Source organism: Scheffersomyces coipomensis (genome assembly GCF_036884675.1).
Source record: "Scheffersomyces coipomensis strain NRRL Y-17651 chromosome Unknown DFJ63scaffold_1, whole genome shotgun sequence".
NCBI lineage: Eukaryota > Fungi > Ascomycota > Pichiomycetes > Serinales > Debaryomycetaceae > Scheffersomyces > Scheffersomyces coipomensis.
In genome coordinates, this window is record NW_027042892.1 from 2503274 (window position 1) to 2524639 (window position 21366).

At 32.7% G+C, this 21366-nt stretch overlaps 12 protein-coding genes across 12 annotated transcripts; 8 read left to right on the plus strand and 4 right to left on the minus strand. All coding sequences in view use genetic code 12, as the record gives it.

Annotated features, from left to right (window-relative positions):
- Nucleotides 1-31: 31 nt before the first annotated feature.
- On the plus strand, nt 32-1333 carry DFJ63DRAFT_38774 (uncharacterized protein). Its single transcript, XM_064908827.1, has one exon. The coding sequence runs from the start codon at nt 137-139 to the stop codon at nt 1076-1078; it is 942 nt and encodes a 313-aa protein (XP_064765272.1). The 5' UTR covers nt 32-136; the 3' UTR covers nt 1079-1333.
- Nucleotides 1334-3470, plus strand: DFJ63DRAFT_38864 (uncharacterized protein). The gene has a single exon (XM_064908834.1). The coding sequence runs from the start codon at nt 1589-1591 to the stop codon at nt 3395-3397; it is 1809 nt and encodes a 602-aa protein (XP_064765273.1). The 5' UTR covers nt 1334-1588; the 3' UTR covers nt 3398-3470.
- Nucleotides 3469-6192, plus strand: VPS27 (ESCRT-0 subunit protein; the record flags this gene model as incomplete). The annotated part of the gene is made up of 2 exons (XM_064905461.1): nt 3469-5785; nt 5909-6192. The coding sequence occupies exons 1-2, from the start codon at nt 3745-3747 to the stop codon at nt 6190-6192; spliced, it is 2325 nt and encodes a 774-aa protein (XP_064765274.1). The 5' UTR covers nt 3469-3744.
- A 49-nt stretch (nt 6193-6241) lies between these two features.
- On the minus strand, nt 6242-6686 carry DFJ63DRAFT_333386 (uncharacterized protein; the record flags this gene model as incomplete). Its single annotated transcript, XM_064907848.1, has 3 exons — nt 6242-6255; nt 6296-6538; nt 6680-6686. 3 exons carry the CDS (start codon nt 6684-6686, stop codon nt 6242-6244), a joined length of 264 nt encoding a protein of 87 aa, XP_064765275.1.
- Nucleotides 6631-8697, plus strand: SPE1 (ornithine decarboxylase). The gene has a single exon (XM_064908843.1). It carries the CDS (start codon nt 7070-7072, stop codon nt 8417-8419), a length of 1350 nt encoding a protein of 449 aa, XP_064765276.1. The 5' UTR covers nt 6631-7069; the 3' UTR covers nt 8420-8697.
- On the plus strand, nt 8698-10838 carry CMP1 (calcineurin catalytic subunit A). The gene has a single exon (XM_064908842.1). The coding sequence runs from the start codon at nt 8977-8979 to the stop codon at nt 10696-10698; it is 1722 nt and encodes a 573-aa protein (XP_064765277.1). The 5' UTR covers nt 8698-8976; the 3' UTR covers nt 10699-10838.
- On the plus strand, nt 10839-11941 carry DFJ63DRAFT_38779 (uncharacterized protein). Its single transcript, XM_064908828.1, has one exon. It carries the CDS (start codon nt 10979-10981, stop codon nt 11798-11800), a length of 822 nt encoding a protein of 273 aa, XP_064765278.1. The 5' UTR covers nt 10839-10978; the 3' UTR covers nt 11801-11941.
- Nucleotides 11942-15335, plus strand: DFJ63DRAFT_38780 (uncharacterized protein). The gene has a single exon (XM_064908829.1). It carries the CDS (start codon nt 12083-12085, stop codon nt 14936-14938), a length of 2856 nt encoding a protein of 951 aa, XP_064765279.1. The 5' UTR covers nt 11942-12082; the 3' UTR covers nt 14939-15335.
- TSR2 (Tsr2p) lies at nt 14947-15628 on the minus strand. Its single transcript, XM_064908716.1, has one exon. The coding sequence runs from the start codon at nt 15602-15604 to the stop codon at nt 14987-14989; it is 618 nt and encodes a 205-aa protein (XP_064765280.1). The 5' UTR covers nt 15605-15628; the 3' UTR covers nt 14947-14986.
- A 104-nt stretch (nt 15629-15732) lies between these two features.
- ORC1 (origin recognition complex subunit 1) lies at nt 15733-18216 on the minus strand (the record flags this gene model as incomplete). Its single annotated transcript, XM_064904650.1, has 2 exons — nt 15733-17450; nt 17616-18216. 2 exons carry the CDS (start codon nt 18214-18216, stop codon nt 15733-15735), a joined length of 2319 nt encoding a protein of 772 aa, XP_064765281.1.
- Nucleotides 18217-18620: 404 nt separating this feature from the next.
- Nucleotides 18621-19318, minus strand: TEM1 (Ras family GTPase; the record flags this gene model as incomplete). Its single annotated transcript, XM_064907377.1, has 2 exons — nt 18621-19191; nt 19275-19318. 2 exons carry the CDS (start codon nt 19316-19318, stop codon nt 18621-18623), a joined length of 615 nt encoding a protein of 204 aa, XP_064765282.1.
- A 530-nt stretch (nt 19319-19848) lies between these two features.
- Nucleotides 19849-20619, plus strand: RPS1 (40S ribosomal protein eS1; the record flags this gene model as incomplete). Its single annotated transcript, XM_064905701.1, has 1 exon — nt 19849-20619. One exon carries the CDS (start codon nt 19849-19851, stop codon nt 20617-20619), a length of 771 nt encoding a protein of 256 aa, XP_064765283.1.
- Between the last annotated feature and the right edge of the window lie 747 nt (nt 20620-21366).

Below are 21366 nucleotides of genomic sequence, written 5' to 3' on the forward strand. Positions count from 1 at the left end.
AGTTTCAAATCGCGTTAAATCAAGAAAAGACTGTAAAAAAAATTTAAGCAGCACTCTGAAGACAGTATCTGTCAAATAGATACATAGATAGATCAGATAGAATCTGGTTAAGAAGAGGTTGTTGAATCAGATAGATATGATTAGAGGAATACTATTAAACAACTCAGTGCGGAGATCATTAAGAAATCTTCTGAGTTCAGCAGTACTATTTAATCTGGTGGTACCGTTGGATTTAACTCCAGATGCTGCCAAATCAAATCCAAATTCAATACATCCAATACATAGAAAACACCCCGATGATAGAGAAACTATATTACAACAATATTTATCAAGTGGCAAATTCACTTTTGCAAAAGATAAAGAAGTTGCATCATTACAAGAATTAAAACGATGTATGGAAATAGTGTATTTAAATAAGAAACCCTTGATAGCCATTGATTTTGAGGCTTATGAAAGAAGTTTGAAGAAAGTAACAGAGATAGGGATCGTGATATATGATCCAGACTTACTGAAAGGATCAATATTTCCTATTATCAAGACTTTTCATATCATAATTGCAGAACATATTGAATTGGTTAATGGTAGATACGTGCCTGATAGTAAAGATAAATATATAGGAGGACTTTCCAACGTGTTACTGTTATCTGATAGTAAGATATTTATGGAACAAATCATTGAAAAATATATCAATCAAAGAGAAGGTGCATTTGTGGGTCATAATATAGGAGGTGATATTAGATGGTTGCAAGGAATGGGAATCCAAATCAGAGAAGATATCGAAATAGTGGATACATTTAAATTATATCAAATATCAAGATCGATAGGAGGCACATTAAAGGGTATCTTGAAGCTTATTGATCTTCCTCATGGAGTGTTACATAATGCTGCTAATGATGCTTATTATACCTTATTGGCAGCCATAGCATATTGTGACCCTAACATGAGGAATCATAAGGATTTAGATACTTATAAGACGGTAGCAAAGAAGCTGACCAGTGAAAAGAGACGAGAACTGTTTGCTACATCGGCTATCTATGATGATGTTACCAAGGTTGATGAATTGCTTACTGGTATTTAGGGTTAACTGTTCGTTAATGATTGGTTTCTATGGTTATAAAATTGGCAGGTGTGAGCGCGGCAACATTAGAAAAAAGCAGTAACAGACGACGAACGACAGGCGACGGCTCAACTCACAAAATTAGAGATAACATTTTTTTATATGCTCGTTGTGGGTAATTTAAGCTAATTTTGATAATGGATAAAGGTAAATAATAAAATAATAAAAATTCATCGGGCCTTGGTCCCCTTTCCTAATTTAACCTTCATTGGATTTTGAAAATTGAATTAGTTTAGTTTCCCCATTTTTATTTATTTCTTTCTTCTCTCTTTGTTCATTCATAGATCACTTTCATTAATATACCTCATCTAAAGATAATTCAATCTCTCGTATAGCATCGTATAGCATATCCATAGCATAGAAGCTTGAGTTCATTGTCGTTTTTTTATTTTGTTTTTGTTTCCCTTTTTTTTGATTTCATTTCAAAGCCATTTTTAATTGCAAAACAACTTATAGATAGTGTCATCTGATATGGCCAGCCCTAACATTGGTGAAGACGATCCAACCGAATTCACTTCATTGATAGCCAATAGAAGACAATCTCATGCATTCTTAGATGTCCCTATCGGGTCATTTAAAGGACCTAATTCTCTTCATAATTTTGCTAGTTCATTCACAAGAGCTCAATCATTTGCTGCTTCTAAAATTGATAATGATATTTATAAAAAGAGATCTTTCTTCGTTAGTGAAGGCGATGATGATGAAGATGGAAATATAGATGATGAATTATTTGATCCTGAACTTATGGTTCCATCATCTCATGGTGAAAGATTAAGTATTGTCATTCATGATATAAGTAATAGAAATCAATTATTCATGAATAATATTGATAATAACATGTCACCAAATAACGATGTCTTCTATCATGATGATGTCCTTAATGCATTAAATGAATCAAGGTCAAGACAAAACTCATATGGCGGAATCCCAATTACAGGAGGCCCAAGAAAGAAGAGTAGATTATTTGTTTCCCCATCATTTTCAAGTTTTAGATCAAGTATTTCATTAGCCACCACTGCATCTCAATTCAATTTGAAAAAAATTGAAGATAAAGATGGTAATGTAGTTACGGTCTTAGCAGGTCAATCAACAGCTCCTCAAACTATCTTTAATTCAATCAATGTGTTAATTGGAGTTGGGCTTTTGGCTCTTCCAGTGGGTATTTTAAAAGCAGGTTGGATCATTGGTGTACCTTTACTTGTGCTTTGTGGTATTGTAACCTATTGGACTGCCAGTTTATTATCTAAATCAATGGATACTGATAGTACCATTATGACATATGCTGATTTAGGTTATGCTGCTTATGGAGCTACGGCAAAATTAATCATTTCTTTATTATTTTCCATTGATTTATTAGGAGCTGGTGTGGCATTAATTGTTCTTTTCAGTGATTCTTTATTTGCATTATTAGGTGATGATGAAGTTTGGACAAGAACAAGATTTAAATATATTAGTTTTATCGTATTAACTCCATTCACATTTATGCCTTTACCAATCTTATCCATCTTTTCATTATTTGGTATCATGTCAACCATTTCCATTACTATTTTAGTCATGGTATGTGGATTTTTAAAACCAGATGCTCCTGGATCCTTATTACAAATCATGCCAACTAATCTTTGGCCTCAATCTTGGCCTGATACTTTATTAGCCATTGGGATTTTAATGGCTCCATTTGGTGGTCATGCTATTTTTCCAAATTTAAAGAGTGATATGAGACATCCTTATAAATTCAATTCAACTTTAAAGGTAACTTATGCTATAACCTTATTGACTGATTGTTCAATGGGAGTATTAGGTTTTTTAATGTTTGGTCATTATTGTAATAATGAAATCACTAATACCCTTTTATTAACTCCAGGATATCCAAGTTGGTGTTATCCATTAATCAGTGGATTAATCTGTTTAATCCCCTTGGCCAAAACCCCTTTAAATGCCAAACCAATCATTTCAACCTTGGATAATATTTTACTTTCAGAACCTACTGAAGATGATGGTTGGATATCATCATTTTTCAAATCAAGTAGTAAATTTTTGATTAGAATCTTTGTTAATGCTACATTTGTAATATTAGCTATTTTATTTCCCGAATTTGATAGAATCATAGGAATACTCGGAGCATCAATTTGTTTTATCATCTGCATTATCTTACCCTGTTTATTCTATTTGAAATTATGTGGTAGTAAAGTTGGTGGATTTGAAAAATTCATAGTAAACTTTACTGTTTTAATTTCCACCGTTTTAGCTGTAGTAGCCACTTGGGCCGTTATAAAGTTTTAAAATAAAAAAAAGTTTACCTTGCCCTACTATATATCTTTAATAAATGACACTTTTATAGTCTTTTTTGCAGTCTTTAACCTTTTCCATATACTATTTTTAACTGTAGACTGTATATAAGCCCCCTCCCCACCGTCACTCTATTTTTGCTAAAACGAGGCAAAATCAAAAAAAAGAAGGATGGCGTACACACCAGTATCAAAAAAGGATCTTTCCCCCTTTTTGAATTAGTCAAATCAAATCAACTTCAACTTCATATATATCATCAAGTAGTGTCATCATCATCTGGATTCATCACATAGAGTAGACCATTAAGGATCAACTAGAGACAGATATATACAAGTTATAACATGGCTTGGTTTAGTGGTAATAACGTATCTACGATAGAGTTAGATAACAAGATATCAGAAGCAACATCTGAATCAATTCCTAATGGAGAACTTGAATTATCAATTGCATTAGAAATCACTGATTTGATTAGAAGTAAGAAGATTCCTGCCAAGCAATGTATGAGATCATTAAAGAAACGATTAACTTTGATCTATTCTAATCCTAATCTATTGACTTCAACTTTAAAGTTGATAGATTTATGTGTAAAGAATAGTGGATTTCATTTCTTAGTTGAAATCGCTTCAAAGGAGTTCTTAGATTATTTAATCGATTTCATATTTAAAGTTCATTATAATACTAAGGATTTTGAAGTTACTAAAAATGAATCAAAAGTTGGAGTAGGTAATTTTATATTATCATTAGTAAAAGAGTGGTCAATAGTATTTGAAAATCAATTACAATTGAATTATGTGGAGAAGTGTTATAAACAATTACTTAATGAAGGTTATAAATTCCCTGATGTAACAGGAAATTCTCAACTGTTAAATAGTACATTTGTTGATTCAGAGGTTCCTCCAGATTGGGTTGATAATGATAGTTGTATGATTTGTTATACACCATTTTCTATGATTAATAGAAAACATCATTGTCGTGCTTGTGGTGGTGTTTATTGTCAAACCCATTCTAATCATAATATTCCATTACCATCATTAGGAATAACTGAAGCTGTAAGAGTTTGTGATAATTGTTATGCTAAAGAAAAATCTAAATCAGGTAAACATAAGAAGCATACTGGTGATCACCCAGCAGGATCACATGGAGCTCCAGTAGGAGATGATGAAGATGAAGAATTAAAGAGAGCTATAGAATTAAGTTTACAAGATACTGGTGTTCAATTCACAGCCCCAGCTGGTAAACCACCAACCATCACTGAGACTTCGCCCCCAATCTATAACAATAATACTCAAAGTCAAGGAGAAGGTGAAGAAGATGACGAAGAAATGAAAGCAGCCATTGCTGCTAGTTTAAAAGAGTATGAAGAACAAGAGAAAATCTTTAAACAGCATCAAGAACAATTTCAGCCACCAACACAGTCTCAACCACAATCTCAACAATCATCATATCCAGGACAACAACAGCCTGGAGCATATCAACAAGACCAATCTGATTTCTATAATATTAGTATTCCATTATCAAACTATCAATCAGCTCCACAATCACAACCACAACAACCACAACAACCACAACAACCACAACAACCACAACAACAAGCTTACGTTTCACCAGCTCAGCATATCGAACAACATCAACCTCAAAAGGATGAAGACTTATCTGAACAAGAGGAAGAACAGATCAATTTATTCATTACTTTATTAACTAGTTTGAAAAGTGATCCTGTTAAACAAGCCAATATTCTATATGATACTGATTTGGCTGAATTGCATGCTAAAGTTATTAAATTGAAACCAAAGGTTAACAAATCATTAAGAGCTTCAATTGAAAGATATGAAGCATTTTTAGAAATGAATAATAAAATTTCAACTATAACTAGATTATATGATCAATTCTTGGAAGCTAAGTTAAATACTGCTTATGGAAATCATCATATTTCTCAAAATTATTATGATCCTAGAAATAATTATAATCAAGAATTTACTGCTCCACAAACCACTAGCGGATATGAGAACAATGCTCCAATAAATCAACAGTCAACAGGGTATAATAATCAACAACCTACTGGATATTCTATTCCTCAAGAAGTTACCGGATATGGCCCTGCCGCATCAGAACCTGTCGGTAGACAAAGTACAGGGTATCCTTCAGAACCATCTCAACCAGTTCCAAGACAAACCACAGGATATCCATCAGATCCGTATTCCAACCCTTCAGAGCCATCGTTTGAAAGAGAAGAACAAAACGAGTATGGTGCTCCTTCTTATCCAAACTATCCTCCAGAGTCATATTCGGCAGATTCAGTTAATGATGAATATCAAAAGCAACAACAACAAGCTTCTGCTCCAGAAGGATCAAATCAAAGCATTCCAAGCAACTATGCATATGGTCAACCATCATATCCTCAAGGAGGTTATCCACCAAATGAAGTGTCGAGACAACCACCTACTGAAGATTACCCACCACAAGTCCAACCTGCTTATGTTAGATATCCTCCTGCAGAGTATTTAGGTAGTGAACTCAATGAAGGACCTGCATATCCACCGGAAGAACTTCTGGATAGTCAACCAACAGGAAGTAACACAATCAGGTCTAAATCATCCACTCTCATGCTTGATGGAGCTGAAGATCGATTCCCAAATATTGAAAATGTTGAGAATAATTTCGATAAATCACATAGTAATCCTCTGGATTTACCCACTTTACCTGTATTATCATCTTTTGAAGAAGATAGACAAGAACAAAGAAAGTCACCCAGATATGTTGCTGAAGCAGAGCCATTGATTGATTTATAGATTAGTTTGATATATATATCTATATTTTCTCCAATAGACATGATTGAATCTAAGGATCTTGGACTTATTTCTCCAATGACTTGACATGCATGTAATAATTCACGGGCATGGAATAATTCCTGTTTAGTATCTTCTATTAATTTTTGTAATACTTCAGGTTTATGAACAATGAATTCTTTGGCATTGTTGACGTGATCTTCTTCAATGACATCCAATAAGTTTTGGAAATCTTTATTTTCATTAGCTAAATCGGCTGCTCTTAATAATCTTGAAGTGGTACCTTCACTTTTGGTTTGAGAAGAACGGGCAGAACAAACCACGGCAACTCTATTATTGGCAGAAAAGGCTTTAATATGAAATTGAATGTGTTAAGTTATAATGTAATTAGAAAATGTAGTTTTTGCTGCCATTTATAATTTTCCTGCATACGGAACTGCAAAAAGCGAAGTCAAAAAAAGAGAGAGAGAGAGAGATTTTGAGCCAGTACAATTCATCGCAGCAATATCACAGATGAAAAACTTTTTAGAATTTAATTTGATCTCTATTTAGTTTCTTTTCCTTTTTGAATCAAGGATCATTTATTACAAATTAAAAGTGTTATATATTCTTAAGTGTCAATCTAAATCATTGACTTTGAATACATTACCTTCCCCATAAAAAAGTTATCCTTATCACCACGAGAGCTGCCGCTTGAAAGTTAGTTCGAAAGTAACTCACTATTATTGTGAGCCAATCATTCAGCATCCCCCTCTTTCAACATTTCACTTTTCATTAATTATAAACATTAGCTCTGCTATTTGTCCATATAATTGTGTCCCCAGAATAGTGAGTGTGATTCAATAACCTTTGAATTTATTAGTATATTCCCATTTATCAAATGGCTCCAACTGCACAAATTTTAGACGAAACTAACATTGTTAGTTCCAGTCCAATTGCTCAAAAAGCAATCAATCCTTCTGGATTCAAAAAATCAAACAACAAAACCAAGTTAATCAATGATGCTTTAATCAATCATATTTCAGATATTGATCATGAAGTCTGTGAAGCAGGTGAAGAAGATTCATTTTTCGTTTGTGATTTAGGTGAAGTCTCTAGATCATTTCAAACTTGGAAACAAAGATTACCTCAAGTTCATCCTCATTATGCCGTCAAGTGTAATACCGACATGCAAGTTATTGGTTTATTAAACAAATTAGGTGCCAATTTCGATTGTGCTTCTAAAAATGAAATCGATACTATTCTTAGTCTTGGTGTTTCCCCTGATAGAATAGTTTATGCCAATCCATGTAAGACCAATTCATTTATTAGACATGCTAGACAAAGTAACGTGAACTTAACTACTGTCGATAATGTTCAAGAATTGCATAAGTTGAAGCAATTCCATCCTGATTGTGGTATTTTAATTAGAATTGCAACTGATGATGAAACTGCTCAATGTCGATTATCTACAAAATTTGGATGTAGTTTAGACAATGCAATCAATGAATTATTACCATTGGCTAAGGAATTAGGCCTTACTGTTAGAGGTGTCGCATTCCATGTGGGATCTGGTGCTAAAGATTTTGATTCCATTTATAAGGCTATTAGAGATGCAAGATTAATCTTTGAACAAGGGATTGAAAAGTATCATTTCGACAATTCCATGAACATTTTAGATATTGGAGGTGGTTTTGAATTAGAAACCTTTGAAGAATCATCTCGTGTTGTTACTGAATCATTACAAGAGTTCTTCTCAAACGATTTCATTGATCAATACAATATTAGATTTATTGCTGAACCTGGTAGATTTATGGTATCTAATGCATTCACCTTAGCCACGCATATCATTGCTCGAAGAGATATTGATAAGTCAGTCAATAGTGACATTAAAGCCATGGTTTATATTAATGATGGTGTTTATGGAAATATGAATTGTATTTTATTCGACCATCAACATCCACAAGGTTTTGTTTTACAGCACAAAGAAAAGTTTTATTACGAACAACAACAACCAGAACAAGAATGGACAATTGCAGAAAAAGATAGCTACTTTTTCTCAATCTGGGGACCAACTTGTGATGGTTTAGATTGTGTTTCAACTAAAACTAAATTAACCCATGATGTTGCTGTTGGAGATTGGATTTATTTCCCTAACTTAGGTGCCTATACTTCCGCTGCAACTACTTCATTCAACGGGTTCAAGGGTAAAGCCCATATCATTTACGTTTCATCTGAAACTAATGAATAGATGTATAGAATCTATAAAAAGTAATAGTAAAAATAAAAGTTAATTTATATGTACATGCATTATATGTGACGCAATATGGAATGGTTGGTAACTATATTATTATTCGCCAAGCTACTTCCACTTAAAAATACCCCAAAGTCATTCGCAATGAATAGGATGATGATAACACTAATTAGGAAGCCTGTCAGATATTTTAAATTTAGAAATGTTCTTAAAATAGAAATCTAACATAACCCGAAAAAGCTTAATATTTACTGATATTTTATTACTTTGCTATTTTTATACTACATCTACTCTACTAAGTCCAGTCATATATATCTCCCAAATTATCATCTCCTTATGAAATAACTTGGTTTTATCTATCATCCTACACACTTACTTTATCAGCCCTGTTAATTTCGTTATCTCTATTCTTAGTAAGTCGAGAAAAAAGTTAAATTCCTTTTTTTTTTGGTTGATCAACTGAGTTTAAATTTTAACTTCCATCTCAACGTTAAGATCGACACTTTTTTGAACACCCATCACTATATTTATCCATTCAATCAGGACTAGATCCAATGGCACCCCAAAGAGAAGTGTCTGACTCACAGCAGATCAAGAATGCATTAGATGCTTTGAATGAACAACCTGCGAATAACAATAGAAGGTACGACGTGTATATCACGGAGAGTGGAGAAGAAAAATCCACCAAGGAAAGATATATGAAAGATGTTGAATACCCAGTAGATTATATTCCAACTGAAGAACAAGTGTTTTTACCTAATGGATTGCCTAATTGTGACTTTATAAAGAATCATTTCATCCGTCAAGGTAGATTGGATATAAAACATGCAACCAAAATTATTAAAGCGGCCGGTAAAATACTTAGTCAGGAACCAAATTTATTACACATTCCAGCCCCTGTTACTGTCTGTGGTGATATCCATGGTCAATATTACGATTTAATGAAATTATTTGAAGTTGGGGGAGATCCAGCCACCACTAGATATTTATTTTTAGGTGATTATGTTGATAGAGGATTCTTTTCTTGTGAATGTCTTCTTTATTTATACGCATTAAAAATCACTTATCCTGATACCCTTTTTATGATAAGAGGAAATCATGAATGTGAACATTTAACTGAACATTTTACTTATAAATCCGAATGTGTTCATAAATATTCATTGGACTTTTATCAAGATTCATTAGCTTCATTCAATACATTACCATTAGCAGCCATTATGAATCAACAATTCTTTTGTGTTCATGGTGGTTTATCTCCAGATTTAAAGACTTTAAAAGATATAGAAAGAATCGATAGATTCCAAGAACCCCCTCATAGTGGTCTCTTTTGTGATTTAATATGGTCTGATCCAATTGAAGAATATGATGATGATAGCAGTAATCATCACTTTGTAAAAAATGTGGTGAGAGGTTGTTCATACTCATACACTTATAAAGCATCATGTCAATTCTTGGAAAGAAATAATTTATTATGTATAATTCGAGCTCATGAAGCTCAAAGTACTGGTTATCGTATGTATAAGAGAACTAAAAAGGTAATGTTTCCTTCTGTATTGACATTATTTAGTGCTCCTAATTATTGTGATAATTATCATAATAAAGCTGCCGTATTGAAATATGATGGAAAAGTTATGAACATTAGACAATTTGAAAATTCACCCCATCCTTATTATTTACCAGACTTTAAAGATGTTTTCACTTGGTCATTACCTTTCGTGGGTCAAAAGGTTGTTGATATGTTATTAGCAATCTTGAATATCTGTACTGAAGAAGAGTTGGAAGAAGAAGATACTCCATTAGCTGCTTCATCTTCTATTTTAAAAAGATTCACTCCTGGTATTGAAAATAGTAATTCCATTGATCAAGAAATGGCATCGCCAGGTGGTGTAGCGGAAGAACAAGAAATGACATTGGAAGAGAAGAGAAAACAATTACGTAATAAGATCATTGCTATTGGTAAAATGTCGAGAATGTTTCAAGTTTTACGTGATGAATCAGAAAATGTTAAGACTTTAAAGAATTTGAACAGTGGTGTTTTACCAAGAGGTTCTTTATTACATGGTAGTGAAGGATTACAAAGAACACTTACATCATTCGAAGATGTTAAGAAGGCCGATGCTATCAATGAAGCCATGCCTCCATCTGCTGAAGAAACTAGACAAAGAGAACTTAAAAGATCAGAAAGTGTGAGAGAAGAGATCGAACATGGACAATCAAATCCGGTGGTTCAAAAACTTATAAGACGTTTGTCACAAAATTCAATAAACAATCGTTAATGTTAGCGACTGCTAAAAAACTTTTATTTACATTCTTTATACATATATGTAGTTTATCTATTTATTTATTTCAGCAATATATACTCCGAACCATTTCATATTTTAATAGTATATATGCGCTACCAATAGCTAATTTTAAATTGAAGCAGAAAAACGCACGACCCTCATGAAAAAAAAAAATTAGCGGTTAATTAAGAAATGCCACACTGAAAACATCAACATCAAAACTTTAAACTATAAGAATTGATAAGGATTGGTATAATATAGAGTATTAGATAAGATGAGCCCGAAGCCAAGATTACTATTTGAACCACCCAACATAGAGAACACCATACCGTCCTCAGTTTATCAAAATTCATTTCCAGAAAAGTTTTCTCTTGATGATGAAGATAAGTTTGTTTTATATGGAGGAGGTTCATCCTTCTCCATAAGATTACCAGATGATGAAGACTCATATAGTAAGATAGTTCTTTGTCCAGAGTTAATGTCTGCTGATTTCTCGGCCATTTCCTTGTTTGTATTGAACACAGCATTAATAATATGGTTTAATAATTCTAATGTTGGTTTAGAAATACCGTATCAGATGGTTATCTTACATGCTATTAAGACAGCTTCAGTGGTACCATTACCTCAACTATATTTACAGATCGTTTCAAATGAGTTTATATCGAATTCAGGCGACGAAGACCCAGAATTTATATCATCAGTTGAATTGAATATCATAAAGAACGAAGCATATGCACAACAGATCATCCCATTATTCAGCACAATAGATCCAAGTATAGAACAAGTTTACGAATCATTATCTAAATGCTCTGCGCTTCATTACGATGACGAAGAGTCTGACTCTGAAGAGTTTGGTAATATAGACACTGATATACGAACACCAGCCTTTGAGATGCCCAAAGCATGGTTAGACGATAATGTTCAAGCACTCGTGACAGGAGATGCAGATGATTTAGGAATTGATATAGTTGAACCTCAAGATGCACAGTTTGTGGCAGGTATGGATGTTGATGTTGGTTTTGCATCTATAGCAGGTACAGTACGCAAAAGAGAAGATGATGCTATATCATCCACAAAAGCAAGAAGGGTTAATTAGGTTTATAAAAAGTTAGAATTGTAATATACAAGCAAACAACTGCAACTTGTGTTGGTTTGAATCAATATGAATCATTAATATGTAGATAAAAGTGTATAGACCTCCTTTCCTGTTTCTTCCCCACTATCAAAATCCCAAAAAGAAAAAAGGTTTAAAGTTAATAAGCGCCGCGCACACACTGTAAAGAAAAGTTAACAAATAGCCTTCAACGGGATCGGACTGAATAGATAGGAATTCAACCCACTACATCATAGAAGGATTGTGGCGACAATCAATATAGAGATGAAAAGTGCTGAAGAGAAACAGCGCTATAAGAGTCATTTCTTCAAACTAGGTCAAGGTCGTATTATTGCGGCGGATCGAACTGATTTCTGGGATACATTATGGAAGGACCCCCAAAATTCTGATGATATCTTTGAATTATTGACTCCATTTGATATTAAAACCATACGAGATCAGAATAGAGCAAACTTCTTGACATTCATATATGTGCTATGTGAGAAAATAGTTGAGTTTTCCAATCAAGAAGGGTTTCCATCATCTCAATTGCAAATAATTCAATTATTAACTTGTACTCGTTTCCTTACAAAGATAATCCCTTTCTTATATGAATTACCAGAATATGAAAAAGAAATAGAAACTGAAATCTTTTGGAATGTTGAGTTCAATGCATTAAAGTTTATAAATGGTGTTAAAGATTCAAGCTATATCACTCCCGCCAATAAAGATGAAATCATTGCTGTGAAAATATCCCGTGCTTTAGTGAAGTTGTTATTTATTAGAGGATTTACTTTAGATAGAGATCAAACGATTGATCTTTGGGAGCCAGGTATTGGAGGCGCTTCAAAATATAATTCACCCAACCTTATCATAGATTCTAATAGAACTGACATCTTGAAGTTAATCCTAACCTTTTGTTCTTATTCATTATATCAATCTACTGCACATATTGTTTCGTCAGGGTCGAAATTCTTAACCTTATTTGTGACATGTGTTCCCAGAATCGAATTGTTGACTTTGGTCTGTTCTTTGACGAACTTAGTATGTAGATCATCAAGAAGTTCATCAGATGAAAATGTTTTGGTATTTGTCAACAATAGTCAATTAACAGAAATGAGACACCTTTGTGTCACTTACTCTGTAGAATTGTTAACCATGATGACAGTATATCCCCTTCCAAGTTCAGATAATACCAAATTCCTTGTGGCAAATTCACTTATATCTTCATCAAAGCCGTACAATACTGTGAGATTGTATTTGGGGAAATTACATAAAGAAAAAGAATTGATTTTTCTAGGATCATGCTTAACTAATATAGTAAAACATCCACTATATGTTATAAAAGAACCTGATTTCAATTTAATTAAATCAACAAGTACCAATCCTCCATCCTTATGGGCAACTGAAACGATAATGTTAATTTGGGAATTAATTCAATGTAATAAAAACTTTAAACTGTCATTGGGACAAAGATTCATTCCTGAGATAATGATTTCTTGTGTTTTTAATGTTATCAGCTATCATAATATTCCCTCTCATAAGGATTTAGTAAGGATTTCATCCTATTTTATGTTATATATATCGTCAGATCCAGAGTTGATTCAAAAGATTTTTGAACCTATAGACTTGAAGTTTTATGAATCTCTTCCAGTCAATTTCAGAACCAATCCAATTCCAATAACGACAAGAGATTTTATAGTGACTCATATTTGCAACTTTCTTACAAATTTAAATCTAAGTAATAATGGTGGTCACAATGATATTTCCAATCTTCTCCTTACTACTCATGTCGAAATCCTTTACAACCTCATCGAGCAGGTATCACCAAATGAGGAACTTCCCCATCCAAACGACAATGAAAAGAAGTTATATAATCCAAACCCAAGGGGAGGGTTATCATACTCTAGTTGTTCAGCTATAACACTGTTGATAACTAAGCTTTCAACTAAACCATTTCTTTCAGAGAAGAAAACGCATCCGGAATTGTTAGCGTTCTTAATAAGAGCGGTATGTACAGCTATTATAAAATACCCAAAACCCTCAAGAATGCTATTATTTTCTATACTTAAAAATGAAAAAGTATATGATCAAGTGTGGACTACAGTTTACGGATTTAGTAATGATTATTATAATGGGAACACATTAAATATAATTGATGATAAAGAAGAAGAAATAGTGGACTTCACAGATAGTGAACCTGAGTTATCTAGAACCCCTTCATTTACAAATGTGGCAAATGTGGGGAATGTGGATGATGCTGAACTTGAAGATGTCTCATCAGCATTAAGATCACGACCACCAACTGGTATGTCTGAGAGAGCAAAAGAAAAACTCCCTATGGAGAGTCCTCTAAGTAGGACATGGGGTGGTAATGATGCGTTGAGAATTATTTTGACAATAATAATCCCTCATTTGAAGGTTGTGTTAAAAGAGATTTGGTCTAGTAGAGAAGGTTCAAGTATCGATAGTTTTGTCCTCGTAAAACATATTGAAGAGACCAATTTTGATGATTTGATAAATAGTCACAAGGGTCAAATCAACTTTGACTTCTTGCCAGATACACCCTTAGAAGCCTTGAAATTCAACTGGAGTCATATATCTCTTGGCTGGTATATGTCATTATTATATTCTACAGTGTATAACTCAATTGACAGTGTTAGGATTTATACTGGTAATAATAGCAAAATCATGAAGAATATTTCAAGTTCCATAGCATCAGTGAGTAAAATTACTAGTTATTTTATGAGACAAGATACCAGTGAGCAAAATACTGAGGTAAATGAATGGGTGAGTAATGCTCTTACGCCTATCAATCAATGGTCTCAAACTTCTGTCACTCTATTCAAGATAGAAAATTCGAATAATGAAGGTATATTTGGTAGATTGAGTGGAACTCATGCCGTTCCAGGTACCCCAGGTGGAGTCAATGATATGGCAAATCATCTTGTTAGAAGACTCAGTGATTTCAGAATAAATAATTCAAGTAGGACCAGTATTTCATCAGGATTGAGTACTCCTATTGAAGAACAAGAAGCAATGTTCTCTAGAACTAGTAGGAATTCAGTTACAAGTCTTCATTCGTTGAATACCCTTAATCGGTCACGAAGTAATACACCAAGAAATTCAATTAGCATGTAAATGATACTGTATATTATATATGTCTATGTATGATTCCAATATAGAAGTTTATCTACGTCCTTTTCTTCCCTTTTTTTGAACCAATTCGAAACCATCGTCATCAACTATTGGACCGCTAGGTTCTTCATCAATATCCATTGAATCTTCATGCAAGGTTGGAATATTTTCATCTTCTTCGTCGTCTTCTTCGCTATCAGATACATCTGGATTATTTGGATCTTCTTCTATGTGAATTTTTGCAACGTTTGAAGCACCTCTAGCTTGTTTTTCTTGATATTTGTTGTAAAGAAACTCTATATCTGTATAATTTTTGATTCCTACATCCTTGTAGAATTTCATTATTATAGCAGCAATTTCTAACGCTGAATCATTATCCACTTCAGTATCAAATTCATCAACCATAGCATACAACAAGGTTTCCTCGATTAATTGTATATCAACCACTTTTTCATCGAATAACTCTATCACAATAGCAGATATCCAATCTCTCTTCTCTGATGAGTTAGCTCCACCCCAGGAATTTTCCACGGCTGTATTCAATTCATCCCATTTGTAAACTGCCATACAAACACCAAGTTCAAATTTTGCTTGTTGACTTTCATCCTGGAATTTTAATGATCCAGATTCTACCTCCACGTAGTCTGTTGGGTCTATATTATGACTCATTATGTATTGTAATTAGTTATCTATAAATGGCTACTCTATTTACCTAATGCTAATCAATTTTTTTTTTGATATTTTTCAATTTGCGTAAAGATCATCACCGCGCTACCATTGTCGAAATTTTAAGGTTTTTAGAAAAATCCCACCATCTCTTTATCTCTTTTCAATACTGAAGTGACTTCTTCTTCAGATACATTAAGATGGATCAGTCTATATCTTTCACTCAATATATTTTGTTGGGTTAATATACCATTTTCAACCAATTCATTTAGAATTTGTTTGAAATGATAAATCCTAATATTTGAAATTCCTGCTTCAGTTTCATATACAAGACCACTACCGTAAAGTAAATCAGCTAAACTTGTATTGAAATTTTCCAAGTCTTTATGATTACTGTCTTTCGTGATGAAATATTTTATAGAGATATTCATTTCATCAATGATATCACCAAGAGAATTTTCAGCAAGACCTGATCTTTTCATTCTAAGAAGAACGGCTCCAAGAAGCAACTTCGCACCAAATGATAATGAACTTAAGAACGCTGCTATTGGTGAGTTAACCGTTTCGTTAATTGCTCTTGATATATGTGATATTTGAACTTGACAAACTGAATCTGATTTATCTTCCTTTCGTAAGAAATCATACTCTGCGATCTCAACCCCACGACGACATATAGTTAATGCTCTTCTGGCATCACCACTAACACTAGCAATTTTTCTAGATGCAAATGAAATAGCATCTTCTTTCACTACCACTTTCATTCTATTAACTTTTTGACTTTCACTTAATCTATGTTTTATAATATGTCCTAATTGTTCGTAAGTATAACCTATGAATTGAATTCTTCTTAACCCTAATCTTGAAGATATTTTATTAGAAAGAATACGTTCTGGTAAATCCATGGTATTAGCAATGGCAATGACGATTAATTTTGAATTTGCATAAGTAGGCCAATTGAAAAAATTATACATCACATTTTGTTTTTTAGTGACGATTTGATCAAGTTCATCCATTAAGATAACTAATGGTTTTCTATCACCCTTTTCACTGAAATATTTTTCTAAAAGTATAGATGCATTTGATGCACTTACTTTTAATCCACTTATTTTTTGCCAAAGAACTTCATAGGCGACATTAGGGGATAATAATTTTAACCCATTGATTTCAAGATAATCAAATTCTTTTACATCACCAGCCTTAGTAGAATCTTCTAATTGAGCAATGACCTCTCTTACAGTAGCAGTTTTCCCAACCCCAGGTGTACCACTTACATAAATACAACATCCAGTTTCTTCTTGGATAGCAGATTCAAGATTTAAATAAAGTGAAGCATATTCATCTTCTCTTCCTGGTAAAGATGCAATTCTATGAGAAGCATGTAATTTACTCTTTATATCCCTAAAGGCTTGTGAAGTAGAATCAACTCCAAGTACTTTTCCAGACCCACCTTTCTTAGGAGAAAGAGACAGAGGTGCTGGTTTAGATCCACCAGATTTAACTTTTCTTGGTGATAACAAACTCTCGAGCATTTCACTTGGAAGTTTGACTTTTTTAGCGGGCGATTTTTTAGGACTTGGACTTTTCCTTTTGGTTCTAGTCTTTGATCTTAATTTTGATCTTGTATTTGGAGTGAAGTCAGCTTCTTCTTCCTCTTCCTCTTCCTCTTCTTCTTCGTCGTCTTCATCGTCTTCGTTCACTTCTTCATCGATATCAGCATCTTCGTCGTCATCATCATCAACCTCTTCTTCTTCTTCCTCTTTTTCTGCTTCTTCTGGAGCTTTATCGTCATCTTTTTCCTCCTCTATTTCACTATCTTTATCTTTATTCTTTTCTGCTTCTTTTTCTTTACCTCTTTCCTTTTGTTTCATTGTCCCTCCAACTTCAGATTCTTTGGACGTGGTTGCGGTTGTATCAGGTTTAGATTTCAGTTTTGGTTTCTCCTTTTCAGTTTTCTTAGGAGTGATCTTCAATAAAGGCTTTTTTGGTTCATCTTTTTTTATTTTAGAAGAATGACTCCTAGCTTCAGGAAGACAAATTGATTTTAAATGATTCATAAACTCAATTGGATCATAATTTAATTTTGATGTTAACCTATTATAATCAAATACTGGTGAAAACACATCATTATATCCATCACTTCCTCTTCTACATAAATATGTCAGATCTGCAGTTGAATCATCCAATACTATCTTTTTAAAATCTTTTAATGATAACACATTAACCTTGTCGATAACTTCTTTAAGATATGCTTCACTTGTATAAGCTGTTATGAATAATTCATTTTTTCTATATTCATGATAACTTGTATCATGTCTTGTTTCCAATAATTTTCGATGATCAATTTCTTTACTTCGTATAAACCATATAACAATCATTTCTAAAAATTTAGAAGCAGATAATCTGAATTCTTTGATAAAAGCCACTTCCGTAGATTCATCTCGATCTTGATGGATTAATATTGTATCCCCTCGTTTTAATTCGAATCCATCACTTATTCTTCTAACTGATAACTCCTCAGTGACCCCTCTTCTTGATCTAGGACGAGAATTTGATTGATCTCCACCGTCACCAAATATAAATTCCCATCCTTCAAAGTCTTTCTGATTCGCAGCCATTGTTTCATCAATTGATAAACTGTTGATCTGTTAATCAAGTCAATTTAAGGTCAAGATGGAGATATTCGATGTTTAATATTCCACACAAATCGTAAAACGCGACTCAAAAACGTCAAATTTCCCAATTGGGACGCACACACAATGAGATCAAAATAAGTGATGAATCGGACTATAAAGATGATTAAAGTTTACGTTGATTAAATTAGTATAAAGATTATACGATATTTATGGAGGAGAAAGAGGAGAATAAGAAGCAGAAGAGAAGAGAATTACTTGTAAATGTATGATATGAAATAATGACGAAGAAACAAAAAGTCTAGTTTTGCTTGTCGGTTTAAAACGGTGGAGAATAGAATTGAATGTCATGACTATATAGAGGATGGGATGGATTAATTAACAACAGATTACTGTTTGTAGATAAGGATTGGTTCACCAATATTGATGATTTCATCTAGATTCAATCGTAAATCGAAAGCTTTTGATAATATGATTTTAAATATTTTTTGAACGTTAATAGAATGAGATGTTGAACAGAATACTACTGGAGCTTTCATGGCTTGACCGAATTTCTTAGCTTGTTGAGTGATTTCAACTTGATCTTGATAAGATAAATCAATGAATTGATCATATTTTGTTCCTACTAAGAAAGGAATGGCAGTTTTATTGAATCCTCTAACTTGTCTATACCATTCTTTAATTGAATTAAGAGTTGATTTTCGAGTTAAATCAAACATAAATAGTATAGCGACGGCATCATTGGATACTAATGGAAGCATATTGATGAATTCCTTTTGACCTCCTAAATCCCAAATGGAGAAAGTTATAGTTGTATTTCTGATTTGTATTTTCTTATCCATAAAGTTTACTCCAAGAGTTTGAATATAATCTTCATCGAATGAACCTTCGACATATTTGACCATTAAGGATGTTTTACCGATTTGGGAGTCACCTATTAGGCCTATTTTCAATGCCACTCTAGATAGTGTTTATAGTTAGTAAATTGATCATACGTGTATAAGATCAGACGTGATCTGACGATGAATTAGTTGGTTACTTACTGGTTATTTTGATCCTGTTGATGATTATGATGAGGTTCATTCATGGTTTGACTGGAATAAGTTTGTATATATATGATCTGATATGATATGATATGCAATGGATTGACACGTTAGTTTGGGATCTAAATCAAATGGATACTATAACTCGTTAATTATGGATTTGGTATTTGTGGTTTGTTTACATTTTGATCCTAAAAGTGACACAAAATATTGGTGCTAGGGTACCAGCCCTCACTTCTCCACCATTTCATGTGATCAGACAATATACAGTCCATTCAACCCAACATCCATGCCACAGTACATTACCCCATTTCTCATAGTTAATCTCATTTTATTATGGTCGTGCGAATTAACTCAATTTTCTGTCATACAAAATTTTAATTAACCGTGAAAAATTCCATACATCGCACACTGACAGAGTTACTACCCACAAATTCTAAACATAGTCAGACAAAGTTCAAGAACGAAAAATTCTCTAGGGAGAAAAAAAAAATTTTAGGTAAATTTGTTTAAGAACTCTTTTAACATATAGCTTTTTACAAACAATCATATTATATACCTAAACGTTTCCAACATGGCTGTCGGTAAGAATAAGAGATTATCCAAGGGTAAAAAAGGTTTAAAGAAGAAGGTCATTGATCCATTCACCAGAAAAGAATGGTTTGATATCAAGGCCCCATCAACTTTTGAAAATAGAGCTGTTGGTAAAACTTTAATTAACAAATCTACTGGTTTAAAGAATGCCGCCGATGGTTTAAAAGGACGTGTTGTTGAAGTCAGTTTAGCTGATTTACAAGGTTCTGAAGACCACTCTTATAGAAAAATTAAATTAAGAGTTGATGAAGTTCAAGGTAAAAATTTATTAACCAATTTCCATGGTTTAGATTTCACTTCTGATAAAGTTAGATCATTAGTTAGAAAATGGCAATCATTAGTTGAAGCTAACGTTACTGTTAAAACTGCTGATGATTACGTTTTAAGAGTTTTCGCTATTGCTTTTACTAAAAGACAAGCTAATCAAATTAAGAAAACTACTTATGCTCAATCTTCAAAATTAAGAGAAGTTAGAAAAAAGATGATTGAAATTATGCAAAGAGAAGTTTCAAATGTTACTTTAGCTCAATTAACTTCAAAATTAATTCCAGAAGTTATTGGTCGTGAAATTGAAAAATCAACTCAAACTATCTTCCCATTACAAAATGTTCACATTAGAAAAGTTAAATTATTAAAACAACCAAAATTCGATTTAGGTGCTTTATTAGCTTTACATGGTGAAGGTTCATCTGAAGAAAAAGGTAAAAAAGTTTCTTCAGGTTTCAAAGATGTTGTTTTAGAAACTGTTTAAGTATTTTAAAAAGGTAATAAGAGGTACTCTTTCTTCCTCTTATTTTCAATCAAATCAATTAAAACAATCTATGAATAGCATTTTTAAAACATAAAACTTATTTTTAAAAAAATAATAAAACTAAATATATAAAGTTATAATAATATAAATTATATTATCTTGTACTTTCTTTTTATGTGTAATATACAATTGAAAAAAAAAATTTTATAAACTGATTATATGGAATTATGCGATTATCTCTATAAGTGTGATTATCAAATGGTTTGGAGTAATCGATAAGTGAAGATTAAATGAATCATAGTAGTAACTAGTTAATATAGTACTAGATAAGTCTTGTAATTAGTGATTATAGTTCTTTAATAGCAAACTTAATAATTGGCGTGTACTAAATCCAAAAACAAACGTTTGACATAATTTCGCATCAATTGAATTAGATGAGCAAACAACTACAACTTTATCATATTGTTATAATACTATAAAAAAACAGTTAACAAGTAGAAAACATTAAAGTTGCTGCTTCTTCAGATTTAGCTACCTTTATTAAATCGCCAACATTATGCTTTTTAGGTTCAAAAGAAAGATTATTCATAAGTTGATCAATTTCTAATGATTTCATCTCATCAAGTGAAAGCAGTTGTCTCGCATCACTAATAGTAAAGTGTAATAAGTATCATTACCTGCATTATGAAGAAATGCATACGGGATTTGAACTCTTTTAAGTCCATTCTTTAAACAGTTTCCTGTTCT